The sequence below is a fragment of the Tribolium castaneum genome, chromosome 1 (genome assembly GCF_031307605.1).
Source record: "Tribolium castaneum strain GA2 chromosome 1, icTriCast1.1, whole genome shotgun sequence".
NCBI lineage: Eukaryota > Metazoa > Arthropoda > Insecta > Coleoptera > Tenebrionidae > Tribolium > Tribolium castaneum.
Window position 1 is genome coordinate 4,358,247 of NC_087394.1, and position 25,404 is coordinate 4,383,650.

Here is a 25,404-nt window from a genome sequence, read left to right on the forward strand (position 1 = left end):
GAGAAGCGTAAATTAACATCACTGATGACCATAAAAATAACGGTAATTGCGCCAGATTCGAGAACGCAAGATTATGAAAAAGAAAACTAGAATTAAAGGGAAATAGTTTAAATCTCCTTTGAATTAATTTAAATTTCGGGCCTTTTCCAGCCAATTGACTTAATCCGCGAGTGGCTTCAATCGAAAATTCCGCAGAGAATTGTTCGTTAAACCGATTAGTTTAATTCAATATCAAACCACACGTTGACTCACTTCTTGTCCAATTATTACGTCAAAAAATCGACAATTAAAACTATCGTAACTAAAGCTTCAAAGATTATTATGTTTCAGCTCAATTTTTTTTTCTGAAATGACTCTTGCTTTACACATGTTTCCAACTTCCGCACAAATTTTATCGAGTGTCCCTTGCCACGCCCTCTTTGCGGTCCATTATAACCGGATAAAAGCCAGAAAACGTCCCTCTTTTCGTCTATTATTGTTTTGAAGTGCGTCTCATATTTCACTTTAACGGCCTTTAGCGTTAAAAGTGAGCATGGTGTAATGGGGCGGCGTTAAGAAAGAAACATTAGGTAAAATTTGCCGACGAATAAACACAGGTATAACGCAAGGAAACGGTTAATTGTCGGGCCCCGCTTGAGAAGACGCAATTAACTGAAATGGCTTAAGTTGGAATGACGCAAACACAACACATTTGTATATATTCGGAGGCCTCTAATTTGGACCGAATTATTGTTATTAGAAGGTGCTTAAGGCCCGGAGAAAACGGGATTTTTCGAGGAAGGGGTAAATTATTGCTGAGAATAATTGAAAGTTTGCAGGAAAGGAGAACGATTCCGATTTTCAAGTTGGGCGGAATGGGGAAATTTAGACGAGGCTGTTATTACCACCAGGAACTGGAAATAAGAAATTCGGAAAAGTTTGTATTTGTTTAATGTGGTTATTTATGCAGCGAGATAAATAATTGGCAATGTTTAGGGTGTAAACACATTAAAATTTGTTAAAGCCTCTTGGTTAAGTGATCAAATGGAAATAACTTTTGACAAAATTTTGAGTCAGCTGTTCGGTTACAAAAGTCGTTGGTTTTACTGCCACATGTAAAAATTTTTCTCATCATAACAACGTTAATTTATCTTTATTAAATATTGACCATAATAACAAATTAATTATTAAATATTATAATTTTTCCGGCGCATCCACCATTTTTGTAACTTGTAAATAAGATTAAATTAATAATTAAATAACACAGAGGCACTAAAAATGATAAAAAAAACTTATTGATTTAAAAGCTAAGCAGGCATATGAGTGAGCATTATTACATCTTATTTTTAAAAACGAGTAACTTTATTTTTCAATAATTTGTTTTAACGGATAGTATAAATATATTAGTGAAAATATACAAAGTAACAATAGTCACACTGAAATTTGCATTCTTAAATGTTTATATTTTTCTGAACGCATGCGAATTTTTCTGATTTTTTTTTACAATGCCATGTGATAAAATGAATATTAACGAATTTACAAAAAACATAAATATTTTAATTTACAAAATTTTTTATTATTTCTAGCGTCTATCTAAAATAAATAATGCTTGTAATGATGTTTCGTGAAAACGTATCGCTAGTCTCAAAAATAAATCTTAATTTTTATTTAATTATTGATTTTTACAACTAGTTTATTGCTTTTATTAATTTTAGCTTAAGGAATAACAAAAAAATTCTAAAAATAATTACATGCACAAAAACAATATAAATTATTTAATAGCAAATTAAAGTTGGTGATTATTGTGTGATTATTTTTTTTAAGACAAAGAAAAAAATAATTTTGTAATCCCATTTTGTATCTATTACCTCTGAAGATGTCAGGAACGTGAAAAAAATAGTCTGTAAAAAATAAAGTACTCCGTAAAATATATAACAATATTCCAGACATTTATGTCATTATTGAAATATTTCGTACAGTGACCAGAACAACTCATTTTTAAAATATAAAAAGTTTAAAAACATTAAATTCGAAAAAATTTAGTGTGTTTTTAGTACAAAACTTTTTGTACACTGAGATACTATTTAATTAATTTAAACTTAAATACATCTAGGTCAAGTCAGGTCAGGTCTACATTGGCTTATAAATCTAAACAATTATTAAAATAATTACTATTTCTACCGTCATTCTAATACAAATAATGCGTAAAAAAATTATTTAATTAATTATTTTTACTACAAGCGCCACTTTTTTTGTATGTGCTTTGAAGTTTTTAGACAAACTAACTTTTACTTAACTATACTCGGTTTAATTTCATAAAAACCATTTTGGTGCAAATAGCGTACTCTTGGCATTAATTTTTATACGAGTTGTCATGGAAACAGGTTAGTCATCACAAATGGTTTTTATCAAAGTGATCCGAAAGTAAGTATATTTATTTTAGAATGCCATAAGAAAAAAATATGTTTTCTGTGAAGCGATTTAAAACTAATTAATTAATTTCAGTTATAAAGAATAGTAAAAAAATACATGCATACAAAGAAATATAAAGTATTTTATCTCAAATGCTGATTTCTGTCATTCTGTGTTATAATTTTTTTATGTAGGAAAATAAGCAGTATCACTATGTCATTATTAAAATCTGCCGACAGTGACCAAGATTGTCCATACAATTTTTTGCACACTTTTTTAAAGTATTTGTATAATAAAACCAAAAATAAAACAAATCGAGAAAATGTATTGCCTTTTCAGTTCGAAATCTATTTTTAAGCACATTTTAGTTAAAACTAAAGTAAATTCAAAATAATCTCTCTTCTAGACTATAAATTTAAAAAAAAATTAAGAATCTAGTGCCAATTTTTCCATTATCATTAACAATTAGAGCTGAAACAAATTTTGGTAAAAAAAAGAAAATAACAAAACGTAAGATCGAATCTACGGCAAAACATTTTGAACACTAAATATAATTTTTTAGTGTACATGACATTTAATAATAAAAATAAAAATAGGTAATAGAGCAATATTTTATTTTATTATTTGTTTGTTTCATTTACTAGATTTTTTCTCGTTATTTCTTACTCGTAATTACTCTCTCGTAGTAAATTTTGAAATCGCTTTTTTGTGGTTATTGCAAGAAATTAAATGTGATAGGAGTTAACATTTGGCATTTTGAATTTTGAAACATATGCAAATAGGTTAAAATAAAAGAACTTTTGTTTAAAAAAGGTGCGACAATTTATTGCTTAGTTTGTTATTGTCCCTAAACCATAGAAAGCTTAAAAAATAAAAAAAAACGTGAGTCTATGACAAAATAATCAAGACATTATATCAATTTTTTTGTGCATAAGACAGGATAGAGTTTATTTTGTTATTTTTTGTTTGTTTTATTAGTTTATTGTATTTTTTCATGTTTTTTCATTCGCGATTAAAATTAACGGTAAACTTAAATGGTGCAACTAACTTATAAACTAAATAGTAATTATCTCAAAAAATCTTGGAGTGGTCCAAAGTCCTTGACCACATAGTTCTCAGCTTGAGGAAGTTAACTGAACATTATTCTAAACAGACGAAACTTTTTTACTTCAACCACCTTCCAACAAACAAAGCAAAGTTTACATTAAGACAGCAATAAAAATGAAACATTCCCTTCACAAAAACAATAAAAATTAGTTTACGCTTTCTGGGTGTTAAAACTTTAGTGTCACTTATTAATTGAAAATAATCTTCCTAACAAAATCTTTCTCAAGGAAACGTTTCAAGTTTAATTTTCAGGTCATTTCTTCTATCTAAACAATTTACCTTAGTTATAATACGCTCTCAGACACTCTTTATTAACTCTTCATAAACAAGATTCTATACAATTTTCCTCTATTTTCAATTTCTTAGTTGCTCTATTGTATGAAAAATAAATGAGTTGAAATAGCAATTTTCTTATCGACTTTTAATTCTAATGAATTTTTTAGGACGAAATCGAATACAAGTAAAAATACAAGACATCGACCAATTTTTTTAGTTTATTTATTAAATTAAGTCATTATTAATAATTAGCAAAGGTAATGCTTGGCCATTTTAGTCGATAAAATCTTTAACGTAAACATATAGTTACTGTGTTCATCCCTTTCCGGGTTATTGATTCAAATAAATATTTAAGGAGTGTTTCGACACATAATGATCAAAGGTAAAGCATGTGTCGGTGAAGTAAATCGATTCCAATAATATAAAATGTGTAATAATGCCTCTCATTTTGATTACGTTTAATATAAAAATCGAAAAACATTAACTAGTGCTATCATCATTTTATTAAAATATTTTGCACAATTTAATAATTAAATTAGGTAAATACATAAAAAAACTCACCCTGGATAACACCCCACAGGAGCACGTTCACCGCCAACTTCACCACCATCGACGCCATCGTCGGCTCGTTACACCCCTTTCACATCATCACTTTTTCCTCCCTTAATTGAGATTAAGCGCGTTTTATTGACTCGACCCGCGAAAAATTCCATCAAGAGAATTTAATCCTTCGTGGAAATTCCTCGCACTTGACAGTTTGAAATTCGTCCTGAAAAAAATCATTTATCGATTACTTGAATTTTTCGTAATAAGCGGGCGAATTTTTACGACATGGTAATTGAATTCAGTGCATAAAATTCCTGACTTGAACTTGAACGTGCGTTTTTTGGTAGCAAACAGGGCTCGGCACTCAAATATGCAAAATATCTTGAGCGCTTGAGGGGCGTTTCGCAAATTCGCTTAATTATTCTTCGGCGGAACATCAGTCAAGGGAAAGTTGGCACACGGCAAATTACCACTAAAAGCTCATGTTACACTGCTACTTAAATATGATATAAAGTCATATCCGCAGCTTGCTACTTTAAGAAGCATGTTAATTAATTTTGTATGAGATTAGCTTGGCCCGTCTTCCTCAATGTTCCCGGAGATCCTTTAAGCAGATTCATACTAAGCGAAAAATGCACCCAAGACCGCGAACAAAATTAATTAAACGATTCGGAATTACAAGTCTTTAGCTAAGATGGGGCTCCAGCAGCAAATTAATAGCCGCTGTTTCGTCCTACAAATTCTTGCACTTGGGGAAAAACGGTTCCAACATTTTTGGAATCGTTTAAAAGTTTTAAACTTTTGGCTACGATTTAACATTTTAGTTTATTACAATTATCGCTGGGAAATAATAAAATATATTATGCTTGTCACAGTGCCAATTAGGTTTGGCGTCGTTTTCAAAATTTGTTAAAGCAATAAAAATAAAAATAATGTTCGTACATAAAAACACAATATAATTCTGTGCCAAACTAAAAAATTAAGTTTACTTTTTAATAAAAATTTATAACAAGCATGTGGAGTCTTTCAAATAAAAAAATTCTTTCTACAAAAAGTGTGTTCAAAAGATTATAACTTAGACAATTAGAAACAAATTTTGTTTGATTTTTCAAATTTTGAAACCAATACGATTAAGTTCAGCTGATACTGCAATATTTTATAAACAAATTTTCGAATCAACTTTTTTTAAGACTACAGTGAAACAGTTTTGTTGGGACGTAATAAAACCTACATTAAAATTTTACACCTCTAATAAGTGGACATCTCTCTACAACGGACAATTAACAATTTTTTATCGATGTCCGTTATTGAGAGGTTTTACTGTATTAGCAAATGTTTAAAAACCCAGTTTAACTAATTTTAGTGTATTATTTCCAAAGTATCAAGTACTCTCACTGATAAATAAAATAACATAAAATTTAATGATGTACCTAAGAAAAAAATTATGTTGTTGGTTTTCTCTTACACATTTATTAATAATATATAAAAAACACTTAGTAAATCACAAATATGAATGTTAAATAAATGTTCTTGTGCCAGTGTAGAACTCAAAAGTTACAACTACAAGGTATAAATAATTGCATTTTTTCTTTACTAAAACATGAAGCATTTAGTTATGAAAAACTGTATGTCTATAATTCATTAAAAAACTAATAATTTTTCCATTTCTGTTAAAACAAGTTTAAAAAAATAAAACAATTAACAAGTCAACTTCATCAAAATGTATATAAAATTTTTACAAGTAAAAAAGGCAAAACCTATATTTTTTTATAAATCAAATCAAAAGCTTAACAAATATTAACAAGTTAGGCAGACCAAAAGTCAGATTAGAAAGAATTTGGATGAATCAGTGTTTGGAGACGCAATTTAATTATTTATTGTTATATAATTTTGCTAGTGTCAGTCTTAAAAAAATTACAAGAAAATTGATGGTATATTAAAAAAATTTTTCTTAGGTCTTTCTTTAAACATTTAGTAATTTAAAAAAAAACAATTAACGAATCAAAAACATAAATATTATATTATTATGTTTCCATGTCAGTAGAGAAAAATGTAGTAATTCGTATTTAAAACGTGTAGAATTCAAAAATACCAAAACATGGAAAAAACTTTTTAAATTTCAACATTTAATGTATGTTGAAATAGTGATTTAATGATACAGAATTGTTTAATACATTATAAAACAGTCTATTTCTAGTCTATAATTAGGTAATAGTAAGTATACTAAAAAATCTGCTCAAAAGTCTTGTTTAAATCTTTAATAATAATATAAAAATATATAAAATATAAAAAATCAATATAATAACAATTTTGAAAGTTATTACATGTTTTCCTGTCAAGTCTTAAAAACTGTGGTCATACGTTTTTGAAACGACAGAATTCAATTGCTTATTCTTTACAAAAAAATAAATTAATTAATCTGAGAAAAAAAATTAAAACTATACGGTGATATAGAAAAAAATTTTTCATTATGTTCAATTATGTTGACTTTTTCACAAAATCAATGTAGATTATCAACAAACATAAAGCTCTTCAAATAAAGCTTAATTTTTTTACAAATCAAGACAAAAATTCAACAAATATTATATTAGCTGATCAGAGAATTGATTAGAAAAAAAAAATCAGATATTGGTATTTATTTTTCTAAGAAATTTCTAGAAAAATTCTTTAAATTATATAAGTAACTGCGTAAAAATGCAATTTAACTATTATAGTATTTTGCAAAGTGTAAAATAAGCTTACCGTCAAGCAGAATAAAAAGAAAACTAATTGTGTTTTAATATTTTTAAACATAATATTAATAACACCAAATAAATTAAAGAAATCAAAAATCTGAATGTTATATGTTTATTAGCCAGCTCAAAAAAATGTAGTTTTTGTTTTTTTTAAACATCTAAAACCTAGAAGTTGCCAAATACCAAATACTCTTTATTAAAAAAAAATAAAGAGAAAAATTTATAACGATATGGTTATATGTATAGAAATAATAATTATAATTTGGATTACAATACGTTAAAGTAACATTTATTTCTTTTTGTCAAAAAAAAGTTAAAAAATTTAAAATTAATATAACGTAATTGCTACTAATTAAAACGTAGTTTCTCTTATTCTTCTGAAACTGTTTTTTTAATTATTTCAAAACAAACAAATGTCTAATATATAATTTTATGCCCTTTTTTCACTTAGAAAAATTCTCTACTAGCGAGCTAAATAATCTAATTAAACGTAAAATGTAAACGTTCATAATTAAGAGATTAATTTATCGCACACTACGTCCTGAATGATTAAAATATGTTAAAGTGTTTCTATTTGAATTTGCTATTTAGTAGTTAGCGTAATTGACTTTCAGATTATTACTGTAAAAACAGCATAATTTAATGTTGTTGATAACAACTACCTGTACTGTTAGATAATTATACGATAGATAAAAATGCTACAAATAGTACGCCAACATCAATATCATTAAATCTATTATGAATACAATCAAAACATAATTATTCGCTGGGCTAAAATTTTAATAATTCTACAATTTAATTACCGCACAAAAGATCCAAATAAAAATCAACACAGACGGCTACCAGCTCATTTACTCTCCTCAAAGAAAAATTAATTAACGAGACGTAACAGTCGCAATTTTTCTTGAATTTTTGCGGCGTATTTATAGAGCAAACACACTATCAATTAAGGGAGCGAAAAGGCCCTTTGTGTTTTAATTAGGCGAGCTTTTCGCAAATTTGCATAGCACTATTATTGTTAGAATGCAAGACAAATCAATAATAATAAGTAATATTTTTTTCCCTCTAATCAAAACATAATGGAAGTGTCAGCAATTTCTTTCACCATATTATCTTTAACAGCATTACTTTTTATTAAAGAATGTTAATAATAACAACAAATTAATTAGTATTTGTCAAATTACAAACTGTTACAATTTTCCCGGCGCATCCACCATTTTTGAAACACTTTGAATACATACCACAGAAACACTAAAATACTTTATAAACATTATTACAAATAAAATTTTAAAAATCCTATTTTGTATATAAATTGTAGTTAGATTTACACTAATATCAAGGATCGCAAAAGTAGATCGTTCCAAAATCGGATGTAGCCTCGTCTATTTTTGTATTTGTGTTGATTTAGGCGAGCTTTTCGCAAATTTGCATGCCACTATTATTGTTAGAATGCAAGACAAATCAATAATAACAAGTAATATTTTTTCCCTCTAATCAAAACATAATGGAAGTGTCAGCAACCCGTTGGTTTTTCTCGAAACTCCAGGGGTTGAAATTAATAATGACAAGGCTTGTAATTACACCCTTGGGTGTCACGCTGCCGGTCGTCGTTCCGTAAGGGTTAGGGGTAAGTTTTCTCTACTAGCGAGCTAAATAATCTAATTAAACGTAAAATGTAAACGTTCATAATTAAGAGATTAATTTATCGCACACTACGTCCTGAATGATTAAAATATGTTAAAGTGTTTCTATTTGAATTTGCTATTTAGTAGTTAGCGTAATTGACTTTCAGATTATTACTGTAAAAACAGCATAATTTAATGTTGTTGATAACAACTACCTGTACTGTTAGATAATTATACGATAGATAAAAATGCTACAAATAGTACGCCAACATCAATATCATTAAATCTATTATGAATACAATCAAAACATAATTATTCGCTGGGCTAAAATTTTAATAATTCTACAATTTAATTACCGCACAAAAGATCCAAATAAAAATCAACACAGACGGCTACCAGCTCATTTACTCTCCTCAAAGAAAAATTAATTAACGAGACGTAACAGTCGCAATTTTTCTTGAATTTTTGCGGCGTATTTATAGAGCAAACACACTATCAATTAAGGGAGCGAAAAGGCCCTTTGTGTTTTAATTAGGCGAGCTTTTCGCAAATTTGCATAGCACTATTATTGTTAGAATGCAAGACAAATCAATAATAATAAGTAATATTTTTTTCCCTCTAATCAAAACATAATGGAAGTGTCAGCAATTTCTTTCACCATATTATCTTTAACAGCATTACTTTTTATTAAAGAATGTTAATAATAACAACAAATTAATTAGTATTTGTCAAATTACAAACTGTTACAATTTTCCCGGCGCATCCACCATTTTTGAAACACTTTGAATACATACCACAGAAACACTAAAATACTTTATAAACATTATTACAAATAAAATTTTAAAAATCCTATTTTGTATATAAATTGTAGTTAGATTTACACTAATATCAAGGATCGCAAAAGTAGATCGTTCCAAAATCGGATGTAGCCTCGTCTATTTTTGTATTTGTGTTGATTTAGGCGAGCTTTTCGCAAATTTGCATGCCACTATTATTGTTAGAATGCAAGACAAATCAATAATAACAAGTAATATTTTTTCCCTCTAATCAAAACATAATGGAAGTGTCAGCAACCCGTTGGTTTTTCTCGAAACTCCAGGGGTTGAAATTAATAATGACAAGGCTTGTAATTACACCCTTGGGTGTCACGCTGCCGGTCGTCGTTCCGTAAGGGTTAGGGGTAAGTTTTCTCTTACGTATTTTTTCATGGTTATTGGATGTGCTTTATCATGGGGTAATGAGAGAGACGTCAGGTTATTACATTTGGGGTTTTTACAGCGACTCCAATCGAATTCTGCGGGATTAATTAATGGAGGGAAAAATACATTGTAATGAGGTTGTTAGAGGATGCTTCGGAACAAAAAATAAGAGAAGTTTTGGTCGCGTTTAATTAATTTCGTTATTTCGACGCTTGCTTGCTTGCTTCAATGGAGAGCTGGAATTTGAGGCGACAGTGCATAACAAAGGAGTGAAAAAATGTTATTCCACGTCCTTATAAACGAGTGAGGTGTAATTGATGCTTCAAGGTTTGACAATTTTTTTTCAAAACTACTGTAAAATTAATCAATTCTAATTTATGTTTTAACATTTTTATTTTATTCTCTATTTGCTTTAGGAATTAATTTATTGCCCCATTTCGCTAAAATTGCGATGTATGTTTCAGAAAATTCGATACTATAAATAAAAATTATTCAACTAGCGCGGATCTGACACCCTCCGAACGCATTAATATAAATTACAGTTACCAGCAATTTAAACTCGTTATTTATTCATCTGTTGATATCCCAAAGTCAATTAAATTCGAACAAAAAGTTATTTCCCGAATTTTTCCAACTTTGATTTATTTGTCTGCCAACTAATTGTTGGTTGTCCAACCTGACCTGCTTGGAATTTATGGAAAAGGAGAAAAATGTGATTGATTTTATTGATAAACAGGCAAGTTAACGATGTTACTTGTGTTGTGATTACGACGCTAATGGTCAGTTTTTCCAATTAGTTGGAGAATAAACACGTCACAACGGAGAAAAATGTGTCACTTACAATAATGATGTCACACTAAGTAGAGTAGGACAAACAATTCAAGACGTTTTAGCATAAATTTTTAATTGCGACTCATTACAAGGAAATTTGCTTAAATCTAAGCCTGTTTGTGTCCAAATTTTAAGGTTAATAGAAAATAGATAATAAAAGAAAATGAAACTCAAAAAAGTATCTTTTTTTTAAACACTGTCTAAGATCGTTTTTTGTTATTTTCTATGTCGTTAAGAACAAAAGTTGATAATTGATTTTGATTGATTACTTCGGATTTATTTACTGTAACTTTTTGTGTCTTGTGTTTTTTACATACTTTCGGAAAAAGGATTATAGTTCAGCGACAAACAATTTTCGAAAAGATTGCTAACAAATCCTTTAATTTTAGATATGTAATTTGTTGATAAATTTCTTTCACAAATCTCCAGTTAAAAATATTTTAGTTTTGTTGGTTAGTTTACCCGTAATTAAAAAAATTAATAAAAAATCAAAAAATTCTAAGCACAATTTAAGCCTAATTCTACCTTACAGACTTTGAAGTGTTCTTAAAAGTTTTCTAAGAATCAGCTTACGGATTTCAAAAACTAGAAAAAAAACGATTTAATTGAACTAATTCAACGATTTATTATTGGATAACATTTTTTGTATTTTTCGTAAAATTCGAGCGAGTGAAAATAATCAAATATAAATATACCGATTTATCATTTTTTACTGTCAACAACTGTAGTCTCCAAAATAACTTGCAATTAAAGTTTATTTTGCACCTAAATATTAATGATAATAATAATAAGAAGTTAATTTGTAATATGTTAAATTATTATTAAAATTTTTGCGGCGCATCCACCATTTATTGTTATTATTTTTATTTAGTATTTATATGTAGATTCAAAATAACATAGAATTAATAACAATTATGATGAACGTTTTTTTAAAGATGAACGCAAGCAGTTTAAAACACATAATCACGTTTAAAATCTGCAATTTGATTATTTAAAAAAATCCTCAAAAAAATTTCTCTGGTAATTTGCACTTTGCACTGAATGCAAATAAAAAGCAATTTTAATTATATGTATATAAACAAAACAACATTCTTTTAGCGAGTTTGGATAATTAAAACACTTGCAATTTTTTTCAATAACACCTAAAATTAAAACCTTAGACAAACTTTAATTATCATCAAGAATAGCAAACTTTTTTAATTTCAGAGATGCTGTTTTATTGTTAGATCTAAAAATTTCTTTTACCGTAACATTTTCAACAATATTACTTTTTAAATATTGATAATATAAACAAATTAATTAGCAATCTGTTAAATTACATTTAATATTACTTAAAACTTTCCCGGCGCATCCACCATTTTTGTTTGATTCTGTGTACATAAGATGATGACTAAACAAATTTTTAAAAAAAAATTGCACGTCTGGTAATTTGCACTGAACGTAAATGAAAGACAAATTTAATTATAGATGAGCAAAACAAAATTCTTTGAACGAATTTGGATGATTCAAACACTTTTTCTTTAAATTTTTCTTTAAATAATACATACACTTAAAAGCACAGATAAACGTAAATTATCATTAAAAATAGAAAATGGTTATGTTTTAAATTCGGTTGTTTTACTGTTAGAAGTATTAATTTCGTTGTAAAATTTTTAACAACATTACTTTATAAACATTAGTAATAAAATACAAATTAATTAATAATTTGCCGAAATATATAACGTTAAAATTTGTCCGGCGCATTCACCATTATTGTTAAAACTTTGTGTACAAGACATTGTAACGTAAAATCTGCAATTTAATAATTAAAACAAATTAAAAAAAAATTTAATTTTGGTTATTTGCACGGAACGCAAACTGAAGACAATTTCAGTTATAGATGAGCAAAACTGCATTCTTTAGCGTATTTGGATGATTCAATCACTTGGTCTTTTCGTTAAATAACGTCAACATTTAAAAGCACAAATAAACTTAAATTATCATCAAAAATAGCAAAATTATTTCGATTCAAAGTCGGTGGTTTCACTGTTAGATGTAATTTTTTTTTCACCGTAACATCTTTAACAGCATTACTTTCATTAAAGAATATTAACAATAACAACAAATTAATAAGCATTTGTCAAATTACAAACTGTTATAATTTTCCCGGCGCATCCACCATTTTTGTAACATTTGGATACGTACCACAGAAACACTAAAATACTTTTTGAAGCATTATTATCAGTAAAAATTTCCAAAAACCTATATTGTGTATTAATTGTAATTAGATTTGCACTATTATCAAGGATCGCAAAAGTAGATCGTTGCAAGATCGGATGTAATCTCGTCTATTTTTGTCCAAGTCATTTGGGAAATCATTTTATTTTAAAAACCAACTTGGGTTCAAGTTGCTTATTAATATAAAGCCCTGTCAACACTATGCTTAAACTTTGAACTTTAGGGAGTTTAGAAGTTTGCTTATAGACCTCTATTCCGTTGTAAATTATTCTATTATAGCGAACCTTTTGTCAGAAAAACAAGCCCAAAATCAAACTGCGCTGCAACAATGGCAGAAGCAGCACAAAAAACAAAATTATTAAAAAAATCGTAATAATATTCTCTCGTATTTTATTTTTGGTACGCGGTTAATGAATATATTTTTTGTTGTTTATATTCTGCGGCATCGAAATCCCTGCGTGCTACAAACCGAATATTCTATAATTGAGAGCTCACCGTAACAAATGATAATTAACGGCGGTATTGTGTGGCCGTGTTACATCCCTTAGCAGCAAAAGTGGCACGCATGATGGCTGTTAAAGTGTAATTTCGTCGGAACTATTCTGTCATCGCCATTAATTTAAATAAGGGCATAAAACACAAATGCGTTCAGTTGGGGCAAAAAAGCGGGGCTGCAGTCAAGGGGTTGCTAATTCCACCAACAATCTGATTTCGATTGCAGGTCGTTACCTGCAATATACAGGGTGACCCAAGGGTATGTAATCGGTCTGCTATTTACAATATTGCCATTTTGTTTTTATTATACGATAGATCGACTTAAAGTACACAAACTAAATATATTTTAATCATACACATACAAATTTTCCAAAAATGGTTAATTCCAGATTATATTCAAGACGTAATAATGTTTACAAAAGTATTTGCTTCTAGTTTTAGTTATTTTTAGTGCCTCTGTGTTATTTAGTTGTTAATGCAATGTTATTTATTAGGTACAAAAATGGTGGATGCGCCAGGAAAATATAGTTTTTAACAATTAATTGTTGTTATTATAAATTTTTAGCAATAAAAAAAATAAATAATGTTGTTAACGATGAAACGTTGAGAAAAATTTTTACACATGGCAGTAAAACTAGATGTTTCTAACAGAATAATTTTGCGTTTTATTATAGTGTAAGTATTGTTTAGAGAAAATATCAAGTATTATAAAACATCATTTGCTTTCCTATTTGTATTTTATAAAAACATTTTTTCACTTACGTTCAACATGACTTTCCAGAAATTAATTTTTTTTAAGATTATTTCTTGATTCTAGAGTAGCAAACTGCAGCAACTATTAAAGCTGTAATATTGTCTAACAAAGAACCAAAGTATTTGCGGCAAATTTAAAAAAAATTTTATTACAATATTTAGTATTTCTGAGTTAAGTAATTTTTAATTCCCCAGTGTTTCTAAAAAATGGTGGATGCGCCGGGCAAGGATAATAGTAATATCGTAAAATAAATTATCAATTAATTTTAACAAACAAAAAAATTAGACATTTTTCAAAACAGTCCTTCTAATACAATAGTAATCAAAAATTTAATATAATTTAATTTTGAGAAAAATTTACTTTAGTAATTTGTTTTGACCTAAATTTTTAAGTTAGAATTTTATAAATTTAAATCTTTAAATGATTACTGTTTAAGTATATGCATGTGTTGTTTAACATAGGCAACTTTGCAGAAATTTTCCAAAAATTGGTCTTTTTTATAACGAAATGTTAAATAATTCTAAAACGAAAAGAGATAGACCCATAACAGTTTATATAAAGTTACATTATTTTTTTGCGTAGAATGTCATCGTACAAAAATATATATAAAGTTCCATTTAAAAAAATCTTACTTTGGTTCACTACCAGGGTTTAATAACACCCCTGGATCACCCTGTATGTTAGTAAGAGGTAAAAAAACCTGATAAAAAATGAATCCTTATCGACTTCGTGTTAATGTTTATTTGATATTATTTTAAAAATTGTTGTTTTGGGAGGAGATTTTTTGGGGGTTGTTTTAGCCCTTTGACAGATTATTACAAAATGTGGGGCGTTTCTCCCCCGTTTGCTTACACGACGTTCCGTTTAAAACATTTTAATTAGCTGACTTAAACCGTTTTCTATTCGGAGCGTGAACGAGAGCCGGGATTTAATTCATTTTCGGCGAAACAAAAGGAGAGTTGTAAACAAGTTTAGGAATTTTCGACGTTAAAGTCTTCTTGGGGTTTAATGGTCAATAATCTCCGCATTATACTTACAGTATTGAAATGGCGGACAGATCCCGACGGTATTCCGGGCACGTGCGCTTATCTAACTGATAAACCAAGGACTAGGTCTTGGCACGAATTGATGATACAGCGAAAATTTTACACAGCTACAAATAGGCGCTTGGCAAGACTTTTCCATTCAGCACCAAATGCCTTGTGCTCAAATTTAAACTAAATAATTCCAAATAATGACATTAAAATTTCGGACCAATTGACAGTTTTTGCATATGAGGCTTTTTGAAGGTTCTTGAATCGAATTTTGAAAGTTTGAATTTTTGGATTTTTTGAAGACTATATCTCCCAAAAAACAGTGGACAGCATAATTGTTACACTTTTGGTTTAATAAACATAAAATTATGTGCTGAATACAATGGTAGAAGTTTAAACGTTCTACGATGAATAGTTTTCGAGAAAAAGTCGCTTGAACTCGTGGAAAATCTAGAGCTGCTCAGATTGACCGCCTTATCTTTAAAGTGACGTAAATTAATAGCACAATTAGCCTGAATAAACCTCTTATTTCCAGAGTTATTATTATTCTATTTATGTTTTTTTTTTAATAAAAGCTAAAAACGTCACTGCGAACAAAATCTTTACACAAATCTAGATTTTGACTATTCAAAAAATTAAAAACAAAGAAAATAGATAGCTATAAAATAGCAACGCTTGATCGCCTACCACAAAAAAATAAAAAATAAAAAACTGCAGAGTGAATTAATGTATTTTTAACAATTTTATTTATAAGAGTCTATAAGCAACCTTCAAGACTTATTAAGGTTTCAGTTTTAAGCATAATGTTGAAGTTAATGATATAAATTATAATTTATATTGCCACTGTTTTAAAAATAACAAATTGCATATTGTTTTAAAAACGTTCTCAATATAATAATGATCACAAAAGTATTTGAAGTTTTGGTGTTATGTAAATTCTTAATTTTTTTACTTGCTATAAAATATGGTGGATGCGCCGGGAATATTCCTATAGTAATTTTACATCTGACACTAAAACCGCAGAAATCGTAACGAAATAATTTTGCGATTATTAATGTTATAATTCTATAAGTGCTGTTTAGAGAAAGTAACAATTATAATAAAGTTGTCTTATAAAAAATGTCTTACATCTGTGTTCAATGCCAATGCCTGAAATATTTTTTTTCTCAAGGATTTTTACATTTTTACAGCAGATTTAACAAAACTGTAATAATGTATTTGCTTCTAATGGTAAACTTTCTTTGTTACCATTATTCGCATTATCTACCAGTTATAAATATTGGTGGATGCGCCGGTTAAACTAATAGTATCTTTGAAACTAAGAAACCTTTTATCAAAAAAATAGTAAAACATATTTTTATAATTAGTCATTGACTGCAAAAATTGCAATAAACTTATTAAAATAAAATTGATCATTTTTTATAATTTTTGACCGCTTTTTTCTAAATCTTCACCAGCTTTTTTTCTGACTTTTTTTGTGTCTTCAAATATCTTTTTGTAGTTTGGGTGAAATATTTTTCAATCCATTGTTATAAATAAATAAAACATAAAGTTGCTTTCTCAAAGCGTTCGCGAGATGTTAGGGAAGTTATGTTTTTTTTTTAATTCAAATTTTAATTCGCACTTTCATTAAAGGTAAAATACTTAACAACAAAATGCAACAAAGATGTAAATGCAAAATGTTTTTGACAAAAAATTGTAAATTATGATTATTTCAAAATACACAACTTGATACATTGTATAATTGTTTCAAATTGTTGGAAATAATTACGTAAGTAAACCAGTTTTTAAGCCCAGAAAACATCGGCCAACAATTTAAGTTTAACAGTCGTTAAAGCTTCAATATTGTTTGAAAAAATGTCAAGTCCAAATTCGCATAAAGTTTGCTACTTTGCTGAATTACAGCAATTTTCTCTCATTTGTATTTTTTTCTTTTAAAAAATAATACATGTTATATAGAAATGGCTAATTCTAGATTTTATTCAAGACGTAATAATGTTTACAAAGGTATTTGCTTTTAGTTTTGGTTATTTTTAGTGCCTCTGTGTTACTTAGTTGTTAATGTAATGTTATTTATAAAGAGCAAAAATGGTGGATGCGCCAGAAAAATATAGTTTTTAAGATATAATTGTTGTTCTTATCAATATTTAACAACAAAAATTAATAAATGTTGCTAGCGATAAAACGTTGAGAAATTTTTTTACACATGGCAGTAAAACTAGATCTTTATAACCGAATAATTCTGCGTTTGATTATAGTTTAAGTATTGTTCAGAGAAATTATCAAGTATTATAAAGCATCATTTGCTTTTCTATTTGTTTATAATAAAAACTTCTTTTCATTTACGTTCAACGTAACTTTCCAGGAATTAATTTTTTTTAAGATTTTCACTTGATTTTAGAGTAGCAAACTGCAGCAACTATTAAAACCGTAATATTGTCTAACAAAGAATAAGTAGTGTTTGCGTCAAAATTTAGGAAAATTTTTATTACAATATTTAGTATTTCTGAGTTAAGTAATTTTTAATTCTCCATTGTTTTCAAACTACAAATAATGGTGGATGCGCCGGGTAAGCCATAATAGTAATATGACTTTCTAAAAATTAATTTTTTTAGATTTTATTTCTTTTTAAAGTAACAAACTGCATAATATTACTAAAACCGTAATAATGTCCACCAAAAAGGAAAAGTGTTTCTGTGTTAAATTGTTAGTTCTTCGTTATTTTTTACTGCATTATTTAAAAGAAATATGAATTACGATTATTTGAACAAAAGTAACTTTGCCACTGAGCATTAAATAAAAGCCAAATACGATTCAGTGATGCCGGTTTTCACGATCGAGATATGATAATATCTGGCAGTTATTTTCCCGTGTCATAGTGCAATAAAACCTTGTGGACTTTTCGGAGTTAAATAGCCAATAATCTGTGCATTATCCTCTCCGCATTGAAATCGCAGATTTACAGCGACAAATTCCAGTCACGTGCACTCTCACACGCGTCTATTTACTGGCACAAAAATAAAATAGAGAACAGGTGGACAAGTCCTTATAAAACGCTTCGCTTGGTCCGTTGTAATCGAGCCCGAATTAAAAATAGGAAAAATGCACCGGACACGTCCACATATCTGAGTGATATTTATTTGTAGTCGGTCGTAAAAAACAAGTAGAAATAAAGCGGAATTGCAATTGGAAGCACCGGATGTAGATTAAAACAGGGACTATTGCAATGTGAGGCCGATTCACATGTGAGTTATTTAATGGCCAGGTATAGAATTTTATTTCGACATTTTACACCAACAAACCGCACACATTTGTGCAGACATATTATGTTATGTAGTGTCGTATGCAGATTTCGGGGTGGGTTTGTGTTACTCTGTTTGGCAGGTTTATGGTCGGGAAACGTTGAATGCAAAATGTTTGCTGTGCAATTATGAAACGGTCCAACTGTGACAGTTTTTCGGGGGGAAATGCCGATTTACAAGCGAGGAATTTTGACTAATTAGATTGGAAATGGACTAATGGACGGCGTTTGATAAATTGTAACGTATCAAAGATTATTTGGCAGTCCAACATGTTTAAATGCATTAACTAAACGATCGTTAGAGCAAAACGGTAAAAAAATACATTTTTTGCACCGTTTAGTTTTTTTCAGCATTCTTTACTAGCAAAGTATTTCAACAATTTTTCACCAAAATTATGTATCGTAGAACATATTAACAAACACCATTGAATTCAGTGAACGTTGATAATGAATTTTACGATTTTTAGAATATACGAAAACATTGGGAACTTACAGAAATCAATATTTTTCAAACTCCATATAATTTTTTTATATTTCCCTATCTCTTAACTAGGCCACTAATTTTGTGAGACAGACTTTTTTGATATTTGACATGTTAATTATTTAATCGTCAGTGACAATTATTGAGATTATAACGGGGAGTTTTTTTTGGGATTTCAATAGTAATTGTTATTGTTTTTATAGTTAACAAAATCTTGTAAACAAGATTAATTAATATTAAGTCGATAAACAATAAAATATTGTTTTTAAATGTTTTAAATGTTTTGTGCTACAAGTGCCCGTAGTCCCAAAAGTTTTAATTTTCACATAACTGCAACAAACATATTTTAAGGCATATGTGTTGTTGCAACGCGCCTAAAATTGTATTATTTCTATTTCAAAATTTATTTAGGGAAGAAGACCTTAGCATTTTTTGACACCTTAGTTACATTATTAACATTAGTTACCGTGCTGTCATCAGCAAAAAATTATATATTAACTACAAAAAAAAGTTTTTTTTTTGTAATTGTTAATACTTGGTATACATAAGAAAAACACTGGCCTCAATATAGACCCTTGCGGGACCTCAGCATTTTATGACACCTTAGTTACATTAGTAACATTAGTTACAGTGCTGTCATCAGCAAGAAATTTTATGTTAACCACAGAAAAATGTGTTTTTATTATTTGTGATTGTTGATAATTGATATACATAAGAAAAACACTAGCCCCAATATAGACCCTTGTGGGACTCCTATTTATACATTTTCCTATCAGATAGAGAGTTTTTTATACATATTTAATACCAATCATGGTGGTAAATAAAAAATTGTTAAATAGTTTGGAAAATATTTTTTGCGGCCAACCTAATATGTTCCTTTGTGTTTCTGTTACTTTTGACAATATTTAAAAAATATTATTTCATTTAAAAACAAAGTTAATCCGACTACGTTTAAAACACGATAGAGCAGCAATTAAGAAAAATTTTGTTTGGAAAAATCAATTTTTTCAAGCTTATCTGAACGTGTTTTATTAAATGTTGGTCCAACACTGTAGAGTCACCCTGTAGACGATAGTAGGTGATTGTAAATTTGCTGTCTGCGTAAATTTTTTAACGTATAAGTTGTGATTTAAGAACAAAAAAATTTTCTCTCTCAATTAACTGAAACCGATTACATTGAACTTGTGACAGTTGCAAAACAGTTCTTACTCCCAGTAAGCACACAAACGTAGGTCACAATAACGTTGAAATTTAAATCGTTGTTATTTAGTTGAATGCTTAGGTTTTTTTAACGTCTATACTACGTGGTTTAAAAACTGTCTATATTCTTTGTAGTATTTTTCAACAATTAAAATACGTATTAGTTTAAAGTTGTATTCACGTAAAAGTTTATTAATAGTTGTGTTTATTAACGTTTGTTTTAAACGTATAATTAACGTTTCAAAAAAACTGAATTTGGTTCGTGGCACTGTTTAATGTTAATTGTCGTGACTAATTAATTGCGTAGAAAATGCAGAATTTATAGTAAATAATTACTCAGATAGTAACAGCTTTTTTTAAAACTGTGCTTGTTGACGTTAATCACTGGTTTAATTTTTTCTATAATTTTACGTTACATTTTTGTGTTACATAACCGTTTATATTGTTACTAAAAAAAGTTATTAATTGACGTTCCAAATAACGTTATTTCCGTAAACATGTTTGCATAGGTGTAACGATAAAAGTAACGTTTTTGCAACCTAACTAACGTTACTTTCTTTATGTTATTTTTAGGTTAGTGTCCTTACTGGGTTGTGATAATTTTGATTTTTTTCAGTTTTTTTTTCTGCAAATTGCAGATGTAATCAGAAATCCGTTACTTGTTAAATGTTTAATATCATTCCCTGGCTAGAACTAAAAATGGTGGATGCGCCGGGAAAACAAACAAACTTGTACCTTATTCAATTTTTTTATTAATTAATTTCTACAATTGTCAACATTATTTTATTATTATTTTTTAACGCTGTGTCTAAAGTGAATGATTTGTCGCCCCAATTTTTGTTATTTACAATGGGAAAATGTAGTTTTAATGAAAAAATGGCCTCCTTTGTTCGATGCATGTCCATTTGCGTAGTTAAACTTGACTGACGTATTTTCCCCGTTGTTTCCATTTGATCGACTAATCCATTCGGATAGTTTTTCCACAGGCTCCTACCGCTCGTTCAAAAATGCATTTGATAGATTCGAACCAGTTTTTAGTTTATCATTTCCCATCGAAATATCCCACGAGAGTACAAAGCGAAAAGCGCATAGCTTTTCCAATCTATTAGCAATTTTCATTTGGATTATAAAATTTGATCCCCAACCTAACACGATATTTTAATCCGGCAATTTTTCATCGATTATCGAATATCAGTCATAATCAATTACCGCAATATTGGCCCCTTCACTCCACGCAACAATTATCCTAATCCCTTTGGCCCGTTCCAGTGCAGACACTCGAGCCATTATTGCAAATATCATTGCAATTCGCCCGAGTTTCTCCATTTCGGACTTAATAAAGATCGTTACATGGTCAATTTAAAAGCGGATGGCGAAATTAGAGGTTATAACGGTCCAAACATCGCCCGAATGCACCGACGACCGTCATCAAGCCATTGCAAGCTGTTGGAGTATTTCAGCTTGTGGTGTTTCGCAATAATTAAAGCAATCCTGCCTTTGTTGATTACGCTAATTTTAATTGCAGATGGATTTTCAGTCGGATGTTTGTGTTTTTCGCGTCTGCGGTGAGAGCGACTAGTTAGTGGCGGATTTGGCGGCGAAAAGCGAGCTTAGAGCTTTTTTCCGACTTGAAAAACTTTATTTCGCATCATCTTCCATTAATAACTTTTCGGCTCAAAATTCGAAAGTAAACTTCGATGATTGATCAAATTAGTTAGAACGCCTGCTAGATGCATTCACCTATTTTGCCTCATAAATTATTCATGTGTATCTAAGAATCTAATGCATAAAAGTCAAAACTGTTAAAACTAGAAGCTATTCCGTTTGATAGGTAACATGTATCTTGTGGTAAATGGAAGCTCGTAAATTTAGACACCAATGGCGCTATATTTTTACCTAAGAACGCCATCTGTTGCTACATTGTTATAATTAAAAAATGGAACTGATCAAGTTCGGAAAATCTGTCGTGCGACACACCGATAATTACGCTCGGTTATTTCGCTCGTAATTTTGCCGGCTTTGACGTAAATTATTTTTTTATGTAAAGTAGTCGGTCAATGCAATTTTTATCGGTGGTAGATGAATTAACATTAAGAAAGTTGATAAAACGGTAGTTAACAATTCGTGTAGAACGGCAGATTTATGCAAATACGATTTTTTTTGTAAGTGATTTATATGTTACAGAAAACCCAAAAAATAAAGCTGAGTGTTGTAAAAAAATTTAAAACTTCCGCCATTAGCGGTTTAGGTGGCGCTGTGGTGCAAATGGCGGAAGATTTAAAAATAAAATAATTTTTTTTTTGATAAAACATTTAAAAATTATGAGTAAAAATTATATTTCTGTTAAAGAATAGAAAACATCCACATGTAAGGTGGTACTTTATTTCTGTTAATTCTTCATATTTTTGTTCTACCTAAATATACCTACAAGTATACCAAGGTATAAACATGACACTATTAATTCTATGTTTAATTTTAAAAAAAATGTCATAATGCATTACTAGAATTTTTATATCCTTTGTATCACATGGTAAAAAGTTTATTTCGCTGAACATTACTATTGATTGTATTATAATTTATTAAGTTTTAAAAAATCCACATCAATATATTGCTTATAGTTCCCCAGAGACGCCAATATTTCTCAAAATAAAATTTTCACTGTATATAATTATAATTGTTTTTATTGAATTTAACAACAGTGAATTAATTAAACGTTGATCTCGTTCTCTTGAATCAGCTTTTACATAGGGCTTTCCTTTGTTCCACTTTCAAGCAATTACCATTTGATTATGATATATACAAGTAAGTTTGCTACTAATTTACCAAATACTGTTCTAAATGTGTTAATCAACTTTGAAAAAAAACACTAGCAACCTACACAAAAATTCAAATAAACGCTAATTTACTTAGAATTTTTTTCTAAAGCATTGATCAAGCTCAAATTTTGGTTAAAAAAATTATTTAATTTTAGTAGAAATTGCTTAATCAAATAAAATATTATTGCATTTATAACTCACGATATGTTACAATATATGTATATTAAAATACTGTTTTATCTTGTGCTTTTAGACTACTATTTTTAGCTGCCAAAGTAAAAAAACTTTTTTAGTTAGATTAGAATTTTATTTTCAGTTTTCTTTTCCTGTATATTTAAAACTTTTTTATGTTTTATTTTTAAGCATAATAAAAAGTTATTAAAGAAATACAAAACATTAAAAATTAGTATATCACACATTCGTAAATACCCTCTCTTAAAAAATATAGCAAAAGACAGCCATGTCAAGCAAAAAAAATCAAAAACAAATAATATTTTGCTCTAGAAACTAAAAATATACTTTTTTCTAATTTATGTCAATTTTAATTGTAAGCATCAAATTGATAATTAACTGAGAAAAACCAAAGATTTGAATTTCCACAATAAAAATAAAGAAAAAAATAAAAAATTTAAACTTACACTTCGACCAACATTTTTCAAAACGCTACAAAAGTGTTTGCGAAACTTATTTTTCTATCTTTTTGATTTAAATCTTAAAAATGTTTCCAAGCCGCTCAATCAAAATAGTTGTTTCATTTTTAAAGCTACAATTTAAATTGTTTTGTTGTATTATATTTTGCAAGTCAAATTTGTTATCCGAACTAACTGAAATTTTGCATACACACGTAATCTCTATCACATCACAATAATGTTTAGTTTATTTAATAGTTTACCAACAATTAACAATTTTTATAAACAATTTATTAATGTTTTGGCTCCCAATTTATTTACCAGGACAAAACCAACGTCAATCGATAGAACCAAAAAAAATTTAAATTGATTTTTTACGTAGTATTGGTTTCTTGAGTGTAAAAATTTGGCACCAGAAAGCATATACTAAGCAAAAAAAATGATTATTTAAGAAACCATTTTTTTCGGTCAGAGGTTACGATTTTAAAATTATTAATTTTTTGAGATAGATCAACCATCACATTGTATATTTGTATAAATTTTCAAATCCTAACACAGTATTAACGGTTAAAGTTAAAAACAACATCTTGCAGATCGTTTTCTCGAAAATTTAATTCTTTAAAACTCTATGTTTTCCTTTTTTGTATCTTTATCTTTTATTATTAAGATTTTAATCATCACTCTGTCTTTAATTTACTTGTTTATTTAAATAAACTTCTTTACATTTTATTTCTCTAAAAACTAAGACACGCTAAAAAACTTCTCCATCTGGCGACGCTATCTAGAACTACAAAAAATAGGGACGTTTTATTTGTACGTCGTGTCGCATCCTAGTATATAAATATCCATAGTGTGAACATGGGAAAATACCCTTCATTATCTACAGACGCTTTTTTGTGTTAGTGAAAAGTTAAAATTACTCGTCCTTACATGGAATAGTGTTTGAGAAAAAATAATGACTCTGCAGTGAATAAAACTCACTCATGTAGTGTTCCGTAATTCAGTTACTTGAATGCAACGTTTCACTTCCAACGTTAACATTTCTCCTTGCACGAAATTCTCTCGGTTAATTTAAAATGTCAGTTTATTCGCTGCACCTCCAATTGGTTTTTTAATATTTTACAAAAAGCACAAAAAATATTAAGCCCCAATAGTTGGAATTTCTTTACAGACGAGTCGCTTGTCCCTTCAAAACATCAGTTCTTGTTGTAACTCAATCGGGATCTATAAGAAAGTAAGATCAGTTAGATTACGAATCTTTGATCTTTTGTCGTTTGGAAGTAATACACGTAAGACCGGATGTAGTCCTTTGATAAGCCCGTGATAAACATCAGTTCTAAGTTTCAGAAAAATTCCATTTCGATGTAGATTTCTCCCTTAAAAAAATCCATTCGTTCAGGTAAACCTCTCCTATAAAATCTAACAAGCAGCGAAAAAACGCCTCAATTAATTTTTAATTGGTGCCCTGGCCATTTTTCACTGATTTATATCCGAATTAAGAGGCAAAGCAATAGTTAGCAAGCCGGTCGCGTCCTCGTTCTTTATTTTACCCCGTCGGAATTTTCTAAAGCCGGGCCTTAAAATATAAAATAATTTATAACATGTTTTCTTTAAACTTAATGGAACAACTTCCTGAATTTTTAATACGCTCTCTAAAAATAAGCCCAAGAAGTTGATTTATGTTAAGGGGAGTGCGCCCGAGGAGCGAAACTTTTCAGGAATGTATCAAGTAACTCGTTGAATCGCCCTTATTGTATTAGTGCATGT

The 25,404-nt window shown here is 28.8% G+C and overlaps 1 protein-coding gene across 4 annotated transcripts in view; it reads right to left on the reverse strand.

Annotated features, from left to right (window-relative positions):
- Nucleotides 1-25,404, reverse strand: part of LOC103312157 (uncharacterized) — an 81,635-nt gene that overhangs the window by 51,512 nt on the left and 4,719 nt on the right. For all 4 annotated transcript variants that reach the window (XM_064359884.1, XM_064359889.1, XM_064359893.1 and 1 more), the window contains exon 2: nt 4,336-4,543. In XM_064359884.1, coding sequence (XP_064215954.1) covers nt 4,336-4,393 — 58 coding nt within the window. In that variant the 5' untranslated portion in view covers nt 4,394-4,543. The remainder of the gene's footprint in view (nt 1-4,335; nt 4,544-25,404) is intronic.